The sequence below is a fragment of the Rhincodon typus genome, chromosome 45 (assembly GCF_021869965.1).
Source record: "Rhincodon typus isolate 14 chromosome 45, sRhiTyp1.1, whole genome shotgun sequence".
NCBI classification, from domain to species: Eukaryota; Metazoa; Chordata; class Chondrichthyes; order Orectolobiformes; family Rhincodontidae; genus Rhincodon; species Rhincodon typus.
In genome coordinates, this window is record NC_063376.1 from 622,691 (window position 1) to 635,764 (window position 13,074).

Consider the following 13,074-nt stretch of genomic DNA (forward strand, 5'->3'; position numbering starts at 1 on the left):
TTTGATGGGGGACAGTGTAGAGGGAGCTTTACTCTGTATCTAACCCCGTGCTGTTGCTGTCCCTGTCCCTGGGAGTGTTTGATAGGGGGACAGTGTAGAGGGAGCTTTACTCTGTATCTAACCCCGTGCTGTCCCTGTCCTGGGGGTATTTGATGGGGGACAGTGTAGAGAGCTTTACTCTGTATCTAACCCCGTGCTGTCCCTGCCCTGGGAGTATTTGATGGGGGACAGTGCAGAGGGAGCTTTGCTCTGTATCTAATCCCATGCTCTCCCTGCCCTGGGAGCTTTATTCTCTGTTTAACACAGATGAATTGATTGGATTTTTTGAATCAGTCTTCACTAGAATGGATATAAGTAGCATCCTGGAAATTGTAAATCAGGACTTGAAAGAGCAAGAGAAACTCAAAGTTACAATGACCAAAGAAGTAATGCTGTGTACATATTGGAGCTGTGAGTCGACATGTGCCCAGGTCCTGATGAGTTTCATCCCAGGGTCTTAAAAGGAATAGCCAGTGAAATAATGGATATGCTGGTTTTAAATTTCCAAAACACACATAGGGAACATTCCTTTAGGCTGGTAAATATCTAATCCACAAAAGGATGTGAATGCTTTGCAAGCAGTTCAGAGAAGGTTTATAAGACTAATACCTGAAATAAGCAAATTCCTTTAAGAGGAAAAGCTAGATAGGCTTGGTTTGTAACCTCTGGAGAGCAGAAACGTCTGAGTGACTTCACTGAAACATACAAGATCCTGAGGGGATGTGACAGGGTGGATGTGGTGAGAAAGTTTTCTCTAGTGGGAGAATCTGTAATCAATTTAAAAATCAGGGAGCATCCATCTAAACCAAAGATGAGGAAGCATTAATCTCTGAGGGTTGCGAGTCTTTGGAATATGAACCTGGAGTGTTTTGTTTCAAAGGGCATTGGTGAAGACATACCTGATGTACTGTGCACAGTTTTAATTTTCTTACTTATAAAAGGATAAGAGGCTTGTCTTTAAAAGATTAGGCCATATCTATTGGAGATTAAAAGACTGACACATGACCTTAGTGAAATATGTAAGATCCTGAAAGGATTTGACAGGGTAGACACTAGAGAATGTTTGCACTTAAGGTTGAATCTAGAACGAGGGGAAGCAGTTTAAAAGTCAGTGGTCTCCCGTTGTGGACAGAGATGCCGCAAATGTTTTGTTGTTACCCTGTGGAAGAATACTAGAGGATGTGTCATTATGTTTAAGAATGGGCTAGACAGATTTTCGAGTGACAAGGAATTCAAGGGTAATGATTCTTAATGGCTGACAATTACTTGCTTGTGGTTAAGAGAAGCTGGTGGTGGTTGTTAATTATCAAAGCATATCTAAATTAGAATAAATATCTGTTATGAGGGTTCTAATGTACTCTGCTGGTGTCCCTGCTCATGCGTCACATTGTCCAGTTCAAATCCTACCTGCCCTCCAGGTGTCTGACAATGTGTCTTTGCAGGTTAATTACAAAGGTCATGGGAAATCTCCGATACTGGGTGTGGGCTGAGAGACTGAGAAGGTCAACAAACACTCTTCACAAAGAAGTGTTAGGTGTCTAGGTTTCTCTCTAACTAGCTTAGATGCTTAACAGTGGCGGGCAGGCAGGAAAGTGGAGTTGATGTCACAGTAACGTTATGAAATGACAGCTGACATTTGATGGGCCTAGTGTTTGACAGGAATTTGTTGACTGTGCCTGTTTTTTCCCACAGCCGGACCTGCCTACCCACCACCTCAATATGGTGGTCGTGGAGCCTATGATGCATATCGAGGGCAGGGAGGCTACCCAGGGAAGCCCAGGAACAGGTTTGTTTTGGTGTTTGGCGAGAACCATTTGTCACCAATGAAACTTAAATCCTTAGTCCTCTCTGACCTGCACTGACCAGATTTTCTTTTATCATGTCCCTCCAAAACCTCATCCCTTCCTTTCTGTACGGCCACATCAGGTCCCAGAACTCTCCAAGATCTCTGTTCTCCTCTGTTTTTGACCCCTTGTACATTCCACCCTTTCTTAAAAGTTCTGCACCTCTCTCCTAAAAGTCTACCTCACGGACCAAGTCTTTAGTTAGCTGTCCTGAATCTGCTCGTGGCTTTGTCAGTGTTTGTTTGATTTGTCTACTTGCATGGCAGCATAGCACAGGGAGGTGTGGTGAATAGATGTACCTTGTCAACGTTAATCGGCCTACAACCTACTTCCTGTTCCATTTTTCCCAAGTCTCCATTTTTTCAAAAAGTACATTTTTTTCCTTCATTCCAATTTGTTGCAAGAATCATTTCTCCCTGAAATCTTGGAAGCGAATCTTAGGGCATCTGCAGGAACGGTATTCCATAAGTGGAATTGTCTCTCTCTATCGCTAACCCCTATTCCACACGTTGGTGAAATAGCAGAAAGCCTTACTCACTGAACTACCAATCTTGCATCAAGTTAGTTTTTATTCATTCGTGGGATGCCAGTGTCTCTGGCTGGGCCAGCTTACGTTACCCATCCCAAGCCACCCCTTGAGAAGGTGGGGGTGAGCTGCCTTCTTGAACCACTGCAGTCCACCTGCAGTAGGTAGACCCACAATGCCCCTTAGGAAGGGAACGCCAGGATTTTTACCCAATGACAGTGAAGGAATGGCGATATATTTCCAAGTCAGGATGGTGAGTGGCTCGGAGGGGAACTTCCCATGTACCTGCTGCCCCTTGTCCTTCTGGATGGAAGTGGTGTGGGTTTGGAAGGTGCTGTTTAAGGATCTTTGGTGAGTTTCTGCAGCGCATCTTGTAGATGGTACACACTGCTGCTACTGAGCATCAGTGGGGGGAGGGAGTGGGATGTTTGTGGATGTGGTGCCAATCGAGCGGGGGCTGCTTTATCCTGGATGGTGTCGAGCTTCTTGAGCGTTGTTGGAGCTGCCCCCATCCAGGGCAAGTGGGGAGTATTCCTCCTGACCTGTGCCTTGTAGATGGTGGGACAGCCTTTGCGGAGACAGGAGGTGAGTTACTTGCTGCAGGATTCCCAATCTCTGGCCTGCTCTTGTATTAATATGCCGAGTCAAACTGAGTTTCTGGTCAGTGTTGATAGTGGGGGATTCAATGATGTAATGCCATTAGATATCAAGGCCACTCATTACCCTGGAGTACTTGGCCAGTTGGATCGGTGCCTAGGATGGGCTACATACTTAATAAGTATAAAAATTGATGACCAGACTTGAGCTACAGTGAGACCATATTTGGCTTTGCTGAGTTTTGTTGATTTCATTCAGTATGTTGCATGTTGCTATCAGATTTACAGTGTGTACAGGATGTCCTGTTTCGGCAAGTTCATGGTTTCCAGATAACACAAGTCTTCCTCCCACCTTGCATTCAGTCACTCTAATCTTGTTATTGAATAGGTCTGAATGGCTGACATCTTTTTTCACTCGACCACTTGGCTAGTGATGCCTTGCTCTGTCAGCAAGACATGCCTCTCAGAGATTGCAGCCTGAACAGGAGTGTTTGGCCTGAGCTGTGTGGTCGAGTTCTTTGTACTGTATGGGTTCACAGCTTAGCGAGAAGCCAATCAGCCCTTTCTCCCAGTCTGTGTGTTTCCAATGCAAGGACAGAATGATAAAATATCCCCAGGGGTGCGTAACTCCGAACTGTTGTCAGGAAGCAGCTTTGTTTGGTTTGGTTGTTCACTGCTGTTTGTTGTCAATTTGGTCCTGGCTTGTGAGCATGTGCCTACACCATATTGCTCTCTACTGTAGGAGAGCCACTTGGAGTTTGTTTTTATTTCCGTGTTTATACTAAATCTGCTGAAATTTGTCCCTCAAATCCAGGCTCCAAGGAAGACCCAAAGTGTAGGGGTGGTGCTACATCAATGCCAGTGTGTGGGTATCCACCAGTACCCAGTGCTTACCCTTGGCTTATTGTGGGCAGCCTCTGAAAGATGTTTTACTGCATTTCAGCTTCACCTTAGACCTCTGTCCTGACACGTACACAGACCTTTTCACCTATCACCCCCATGTTGCTGATCAACGTTCAGTCCGGCAGAACTTCAATTTGAAAGTTATCCTTGTTTGCAAATCCCTCCATGGCCACACTACTCCCCATTTCCGTACCTTCCAGCCCCTACGCCCCCTCCCTAACTCTGTCACCCCCTCCAGCCCCCACACCCCAAAACTATCTCTGTCACCCCCTCCAGTCCTTACACCCCCTCCCTATCTCTGTCACCCCCTCCAGGCCCTGCACCCCTCCCTATCACTGTAACCCCCTCCAATTCCAGCCTCTTGACCATCCCCCGATTCCCACCATTAGGGGCCGTGCCTTCAGCTGCCGGGGCCCCAAGCTCTGGAACTCTTCCCCCCGCCCCCACGACCCTGTCTCTCCTCCTTTAAGATTCTTCTTAAACCTGATCGCTTTGACCAAGCTGCTGGCCACCTGTGGTTAATGTTTCCTTGTGTGGTTTGATATCAGGTAATGTTTGCATGCAGCAAAGCCCTTTGTCCCATTAATTGTGTTAACAGTGCTATATGAATGCAAGCTGTTGTAGTAGCTGTCTTGTATGACACTCCCTGGAGGTGAGGTGGGAGTTTTCCCACTCCCTGATCCGTAAAGCACATGTAGAATTGTGACGGGGTTAAGTTTAGTGGGAATAACAGAACAAGCCAATACAAAACAAAAGATGTAGAAGCTGAGGGATCCAGGTACACTTACAAATAAATGAGTGGTGCAGAGGTTGGGGAGAGTGATTACTAAATCTTGAGCTTGAAACACCAACCATTGAAAGGGCTCCCCACCCCCACCCCTGTAACTGTGCATTTCACACGACTAACCCACCCAGCCTGCTCATCCCTGGATACTAAGGGGACAATTTACCATGGCCAATCCACCCTAACCTGCACATCTTTGGACTGTGGGAGGAAACCAGAGCACCCGGAGGAAACCCACACAGAGATGCGGAGAATGTGCAAACTCCACAGAGACAGTCGCCTGAGGGTGGGATCGAACCCGGGTCCCTGGGGCTGTGAGGAAGTGATGCTAACCACCGAGCCACTGTGCCAAGTCATGAAGGACAAAAGCAGGGACCTTATTGTGAATGTGTACAAGACACTATTAGACCTCAGCTGGAGTATTGTGCCCCCCCCACCCCCAAATTTCTGCGTCCTGCACCTTAGGGAGGATGTGATGGCATTGGGAAGAGTGCAGAGCAGATTCACAGTTCCTGGGATGAGGGACTGTAGTTATGTGGGCAGTTTGGAGTAGCTGGGACTGTTCTCCCGGGAGACGAGAAGGTCGAGAGGAGATTTGATCAAGGTGTTCAATGTCATGGCCAGATTCGATGGAGAGACACACTTCCCGTTACGGGGCAGGTGGGGGGTTTGGGGGAAAGGATTGAGAACCGGGAGGCACTGATTGAAGGGGATTGGTAAAAGAAACAGCAGTGAGGCAAGGAGAAACTGTTTCTCACGCAGCGAGTAGTCAGGATCTGGAACATGCTCTCCGATAGTGTGGATGAGGCAGGGTCAGACGGGAATTGGACCATTACCTGAGAAGTGAGAATGAGCAGGCCTGAGAGAAGTTCAAACGCGCTGTACTTTTCAAATCTGTACTCCAGGTCCTTTACCCAAACATTGACCATCGCATTGACTTTTTAACATTGCGCAAACTTCGCTTCGAAGGAGCAGGTCCTTGTTTTCTAAAACCAGCAAGAGGTTCTTTTTCTGTACTGCAGGCCGAGTGAAAAAGCCGGGGATTATTATCTTTGAAGAAACATAATGAGGTCGTATAGTCGACCTGTAACAGCTCAGTACCTGGTGAGGAATCCTGTGTTTGTGTAGTGTTTGCAGAGAGCAGGGTACCCTGCTGTCTCTGTGCACTGTCCCAACTCTGTAAGGCAGCTTACACTGGGGAAACAACACATCAAGGAGTTTATCGACAAAGCCTGAGTGCCACAGATCGAGCAAGAGAAAACAGGACCTCATTTGGGGTAGGGTTGGCATTGGCTGTAGAGATATCCTCGATGGAAGGTTTGAAATTGCTTTTCGTGCTTAGTGTTGTTCTGTTTTCTCTTCCTCTCTGCGCCTGTATTTGATTCTGCTGCTTATTGACTTCCAGCCATTACATCTGCCCCTCTGTAGACCTTCTCCCTTCCTGCAGCTCCTGCTCGGGGGGCCATTTCCACAGCTGCTGCCGCATTCACCTGTCAGTTTGGACATACACTGCACCCTTCAGCCTGTCATTACTGGGGAAGATTCCAGAGGAGAGCCACAGGCTGTTGGGGCTCCCCTGCCAAGAAATGCTATCCCTAACTCCCCCAAGTGGGGCTTCGTCCCCAACAAAGACACCCTCTGGCCCGGAATGGCTGAGACTGCTGTGATAGCACAGATGACTGAGGGGAGAGGATGGAGGTCCATCGCTTGTGGGAGGGATATGGAGAGCTTGCCCACAGAACACACATGATGTCTCCTGTTGTTGCCTTGCAGGATGCTGAGAGGAGATCCCAGAAACATTGTAGAATACAGAGACCTGGATGCTCCAGAGGATGTGGACTTTTTTTAAGTGCTCCTGATAAAGCTATCCATTGACCAGACCATTTGTTATTTTGTTCTTTTGTTAAGTTAAAGAATTTTTCGTAAGGTTGTCGGTATTTTATCCAGGCAGACGGTATGTTGTAATGTAGAGTTTTCTGTTTTCCCCAGAAACAGTGATGTAATGTGTTCTTCTGAAGCGTCTGAAATAAAAGAAAGTATTGCAGGCTGGTTACAAAATGTTTGCTTCGTGTGTAAGGCTCTCGATATTGTACCGGAGGTGAAAACATCTCACTGGGATTTCTGCACCTTTCTGATGTTATAGACCAAACCAGACCCCTCATAATATATTAAGAAGGTAGCCTAGACTCTAACTTTTTCTTGTTGTAAAGGTAAATATCAGGTCCTGTGTTCCAGATGCAATGCAATTGGTCAAACTACTCAACGTTAAGCAAAACACAATTTATTCAAACAATAGTTAAAAATACAGCAAAATAAAGAGGAACTTGAAACAACAGCTCTATTTGAAAACTTAACAGAATAATAGATACAGTAACACTTACTAATTAACTTCCAATATAGTAACATCCCATAAAGACACCCATGGCAAAGGGTAAATTCAGAAAACAGATTGTTTCACATGTAACTCCAGCAGCCCAGGAAGAGAAGCCCCAGCTTTTTGGCTGTAATCGAGAGAGGGGAAAACATAACTTCTTCAAGACCCGAACAACAACTGCTGAAAGCTCAAAACTAAAACTCCTGGATCTGTGAGAGCTTGACCACACCTACTCAGGCTGCTTCTGTCGTTCCAATTCTAAAAAACAAACAAACCCCAAGCCTGAAAAGTTGTTAATCTTCTCAAAGGCTGCTCAGCAGCTGTCCCCCAATCTCTCTAAAAGAAACCAGGACAAAATAACCTCTTAAAGCTACAGCATTGTCACGCTGACATTCACCAACAGCTGGGAATTGTCCAGTTAGAAGTTAGCTGGACAGTGAGGGCCTTTGGCACTGAGCAGGAAGCTTGTTATCCCCATGTCCAGCACAGCCAGGGCTTGACTTACAGCTGGAACGCCTCATTGCTGATCTGTGTTATTCCAAGCTGGATAACAAGATGCAGGGGTCCATACATAGAGTCATACAGAAAGAGACCCTTTGGTCCAGCTCGTCCATCCTGACCAGATATCCAAAATAAACCTAGTCCCGTTTGCCAGCATTTGGTCCATCTCCCTCTTAAACCCTTCCTATTTATGTACCCATTCAGATGCCTTTTAAATGTTGTAATTGTACCAGCCTCCTCCACTTCCTCTGGCAGCTCGTTCCATACATGCACCACCCTCTCTGTGAAAAAGTTGCCCCTTAGGTCCCTTTTAAATCTTTCCCCTCTCACCTTAAACCTATACCCTCTAGTTTTGGGCTCCCCTACCCTGGGGAAAAGACCTTGGCTATTCACCCTATCTATGCCCCTCATGATTTTATAAACCTCTATAAGGTCACCCCTCAGCCTCCAACACTACAGAAACAATAGCCTGTGAGTGTATATGGAGCATAGTCGGGGGCTGAGAACACAGCCTTGCAAAGTATCAGTGTTGAGGATTATTGTGGAGGATGTTTTGCGTATCCTGTGTGTGATGGTGTGTATCTGTGCATGTGGGAGTGAGAGTGTACGACTGTGTGTGCATGCGTATGACTGCACGCACGACTGTGCTCGGGTTTGTGCGTGTTTGTGTGTGCATGTATGACCGTGCGCGTGTTTGTGTGTGTGTATGACTGCATGTGCGTGTTTGTGTGCATTTATGACTGCGCGTGCATTTGTGTGTGCGCGTTTTTGTGTGTGCGTGTTAATGTGTGTCAGTGCACGCACGTGAATGTTTGTGTATTTGTGCGCGTGCGTGTTTGTGTGTGCATGCACGTTTGTGTGTGTGACAGTGTCTGCGTGTTTGTGTGTGTTTGAGTGTGCACACGTTTGTGCATGTGTATGACTGCGCGCGCGTGTGTGTATGACTGCGGGAGCACACGCGTTTGTGTGTGTATGTGACTGCGTGCATGTGTGTGACTGCGCGCGTTTGTGCATGTGTATGACTGGGAGCACGCGTGTGTTTGTGCGTGTGCATGCGTTTGTGCATGTGTATGACTGGGAGCACACGTGGTTCATGTGCACATGTTTGTGACTGTGGGAGCACGCGTGCTCCGTGTGCACGTTTGTGTGACTGTGGGAGCACGCGTGCTCTGTGTGCACGTTTGTGTGCGTATGACTGTGGGTGTGTGTGCGTGCGTATGACTGTGTGCGTGTGCGTATGACTGTGTGCGCGCGTATGACTGCATGCGTTTGTGCATGTGTATGACTGGGAGGACGCGTGTCCGTGTGCACGTTTGTGTGACTGTGGGAGCAAGCGTGCTCTGTGTGCACGTTTGTGTGCGTATGACTGTGTGCGGGTGTGTGCACGCGTATGACTGCGCATGCATGACTGTGTGCGTGCGCATGTTTGTGTGTGCGTATGGCAGTGTATGCACGTGTGTGTACGACAGTGAGTGCATGATGGTGCGTGTGTGCATGCATGTTTGTTTATGGGTGTTTGTGTGTGTGTATGACTGCGCATGTTTGAGTGTGTGTATGTGTATGTGCGTGCATATGTGTGTTTGTGTATGTTTGCGTGCGTGCGTATATGTATGTGCGCATGCATGTTTGTGTGCAGGTGTTTGTGTATGTGTATGGCAGTGCGCGCACGTGTGTGTATGACAGTGCATGCATGATGGTGCACATGCATGCATGTGTATGAATGACAGTATGCATGTGTATGAATGACAGTGTGCATGTTTGTGTGTGTGACTGCGCGTGTATGCATTTGCGCATGTGTATGACTGCATGTTTGTGTGCGTATGACTGTGTGCATGTTTGTGTGTGTATGACTGCCAGCATATGTATGTGCACGTTTGTGTGCGCGTGTATGTGCGCATTTGTGTGTGCATCTATGACTGCACACGTGTGTACGCGTGTTTGTGTGTGTATGTACAACTGCGTACGTGACTGTGTTTGTGACTTGTGTGACTGCGTGTTTGTGTGTGTATGTGACAGTGCGTGAATGTTTGTATTTTTGTTTGTGTATTTTTGTGTGTGTATGACAGTGTCAGCGTGTTTGCATGTGTGTTTGTGTACGGGTGTTTGTGTGTGTATGACTGTGCGCACGTTTGTGTGTGTGTATGGCAGTGCGTGCATGTGTGTATGACAGTGTGCGCGTGTTTGAGTATCTGTATGTTTGTGTGCAGGTTTGTGTGTTTATGCATGTGTGTGTCTGTGTGTAATAGAAATCTGAAGAAGGGTCTAGACCCGAAACGTCAGCTTTCCTGCTCCTCTGATGCTGCCTGTTCATCCAGCTCTACACCTTGTTATCTCAGATTCTCCAGCATCGGCAATTCCTACTATCTCTCTCTTCCATCTGTTGACTCCATTTAAACTTCTCACTGTCTCGGAAAGGTGGCCAACATCAAAGACCCCTCCCACCCCAGTTATAATCCCTTCCAACCTCTTCCATCAGGCAGAAGATACAAAAGCTTAAACACACTTACCAACAGATTCAAGAACATCTTCTTCCCTGCTGTTATTAGACTTCTGAATGGACCTCTCAAATTTAAAATTTAATTTTGATCTCACTCTCTGTGCACCTTCTCTGCAGCCATAACATTGTATTCCCTGCTCTGTTCTATTAACTAATGCACTTTGTATGGTGTGATCTGCCTGTGTAGCATGCAAAACAAAACTTTTCGCTGTACCTACCTATGTGTGATAATAACAAATCAAATCAAATCAAATAAATTACCTCATTATGGCTTTGGCCTTAAACATGGACAAAAGCGCTGAGTTACAGAGTTGAGGGTGTCAAGGCCTTATTCAACCATCAATGAGCCCTGGCTAAACTGGAATCAGTGGGTATTAGGGGGCAAACTCTCCGGTGGTTGGAGTCAGACCTGACACATAGGAAGATGGTCGTGGTTGTGGGACATCGGTCATCTCAGCTCCAGGACATCTCTGCAGGAGTTCCTCAGGGTAGTGTCCTCGGCCCAACCATCTTCAGCTGCTTCATCAGGACCTTCCCTCCATCATAAGGTCAGAAGTGGGGATGTTCGCTGATGATCGCACAATGTTCAGCTCCATTCGTGATTCCTCAGATACTGAAGCAGTCCATGTCCAAATGGAACAAGATCTGGACAATATCTTATGTCAGTGGTGGGCAAATTATTGGAAAGGGCTCTGAGAGACAGGATTTATGATCACTTGGAAAGGCACAGTTTGATTCGTGATAGCATGGATTTGTGAGGAATAGATCATGCTTCACAAACCTTATTGAATTCTTTGAAGAGGTGACCAAACACGTGGATGAAGGTAGAGCAGTGGATGTGGTATACATGGATTTAAGTAAGGCGTTTGATAAGGTTCCCCATGGTAGGCTCATGCAGAAGGTAAGGAGGCATGGGATAGGGGGAAATGTGGCACATTGGATTCAGAATTGGGTGACCCTTAGAAGACAAAGAGTGGTAGTGGACGGAAAATATTCAACATGGTGCTCAGTTATGAGTGGTGTACCACAAGGATCTGTCCTGGGTCCTCTTCTATTTGTGATTTTTGTAAATGATTTGGATGAAGGAGTGGGAGGATGGATTAGCAAATTCGCGGACGATACGAAGGTGGGTCATGTTGTGGACAGTGCGGAGGGCTGTTCTAGGTTACAAAGGGACATTGATAGGATGCAGAGCTGCACTGAGAAGTGGCAGATGGAGTTTAACCCTGAAAAGTGTGAGGTGATTCATTTTGGAAGGACAAACTTGAAAGCAGAATACAGGGTTAACGGAAAGACTCTTGGCAGTGTGGAGGAGCAGAGGAATCTTGGGGTTCATGTTCACAGTTCCCCGAGAGCTGCCACCCAGGTGGATAGAGTTGTTAAGAAGGCGTACGGTGTGTCAGCTTTCATTAATAGATGGATTGAGTTCAAGAGCCGTGAAGTTATGCTCCAGCTGTACAAAAGCCTGGTTCAGCCACATCTGGAGTATTGTGTCCAGTTCTGGTCACCTCATTACAGGAAAGATGTGGAAGCGTTGGAAAAGGTGCAGAGGAGATTTACCAGGATGTTGCCTGGAATGGAGGGAAGGTCTTACGAGGAAAGATTGAGAGAGCTAGGGCTTTTCTCTTTAGAAAGACAAAGGATGAGGGGTGACTTGATAGAGGTATACAAAATGATCAGAGGAATAGATAGAGTAGACAGCCAGAGACTTTTTCCTAGGGTGGAGATAGCTTTTACGAGGGGGCATAGTTTTAAAGTGAAAGGAGGTAGATATCGGGGAGATGTCAGAGGTAGGTTCTTTACTCAGAGAGTGGTAGGGGCATGGAATGCATTGCCGGAGAGGGTAGTGGAGTCGGCCTCATTAGGGGCATTTAAGCGGCTATTAGATAGGCATATGGATGATAGTATAAGGTAGGGGTGGAGGTTAGCTAGACCTTAGGTTTAGGGTAAAAGTTTGGCACAACATCGTGGGCCGAAGGGCCTGTACTGTGCTGTACTGTTCTATGTTCTGTCCAGGCTTGTGCTGACAAGTGGCAAGTGACATTTGTGCCACACAAATGCCAGGCTACGACCATCACCAACGAGAGTCAATCTCACCATCAATCCAGTGAGTGAGAGATTCTGGACTGATGGATCCACTGGAAGATTCTAGAGTGTTGGATCCACTGCGAGATCTCCAGAGTGTGAAATCCACTGGGAGATCCTAGAATGCCAAGTCCATCTCTGAGACCCGGGCACCTCTGAAGACCTGACTCGAATTGTTAACTGTCTCTCAACAGATGCTACACCACCCGAATTTATAAAACATTCTCTTTTGTCCTAATGACATCTAGTTAGTGATCTTCTCAATGTAGCTGGCCGTTATATTAAAATCATTTTTTCATCTCCTGTTTTGACATCTTCATGATTGATGTTATCAGATGGAGTTAACCAGATTCTGTCTCCCTCATGCACACAGTCATTTCCTCCTCTGTAGCTGGTAGACACCCTGTGAATACTATTGCAAGCAGCAGTAACCACGGTCAGTTTCATGCTGGGTCCTGTGTTGCTGATGGATATTTCAGATCAGGGAAGATTCAAGCTGGGGCAAGAGAAACTGCTGGGTCTCACAGCTGCTGTCTCCGGTAAGGGTGGGTTTCGGTCAAACTCTCTCTCTCTCACTGTTAAAACAGAATTTGTTCACTCTCTTGGTGAAGGCAGGAAATTATAGAGCAGATTTGTCCACCTCTGACTTCCTGGCAATGTCCTGGAATGGGTCCAAGCCAAAATGGTCTTTTCCAAATGTTGTCCGTGTTAAAATGTTGGGGAGATTCTGTTGTCGCTGTGTTTACAGAGAGTGTCACATCAGGATGAGCAAAAAACAGAAAATAGAAGGAATTAAGGATATAAAAATCAGGCTGTGACACGTGGAGATGTACCACCAGCTCCCTGCTAACACGTCTGAAAGGGATTTTGTACCAGACATAGGGAGGGGTGTAGGGGCTGGAGGGGGTGACAAAGATAGGGAGGG

General features: G+C 46.7%; 1 protein-coding gene across 1 annotated transcript in view; it reads left to right on the plus strand.

The window, feature by feature from the left end:
• The window catches only part of srrt (serrate RNA effector molecule homolog (Arabidopsis)), a 36,522-nt gene extending 29,786 nt beyond the window's left edge, over window positions 1-6,736 (plus strand). The window contains exons 16-17 of the mRNA XM_048620012.1: window positions 1,732-1,825; window positions 6,466-6,736. Of these exons, the coding sequence (XP_048475969.1) occupies window positions 1,732-1,825; window positions 6,466-6,541 (170 nt within the window). The 3' untranslated portion in view covers window positions 6,542-6,736. The remainder of the gene's footprint in view (window positions 1-1,731; window positions 1,826-6,465) is intronic.
• The last annotated feature ends 6,338 nt before the right edge of the window (window positions 6,737-13,074 follow it).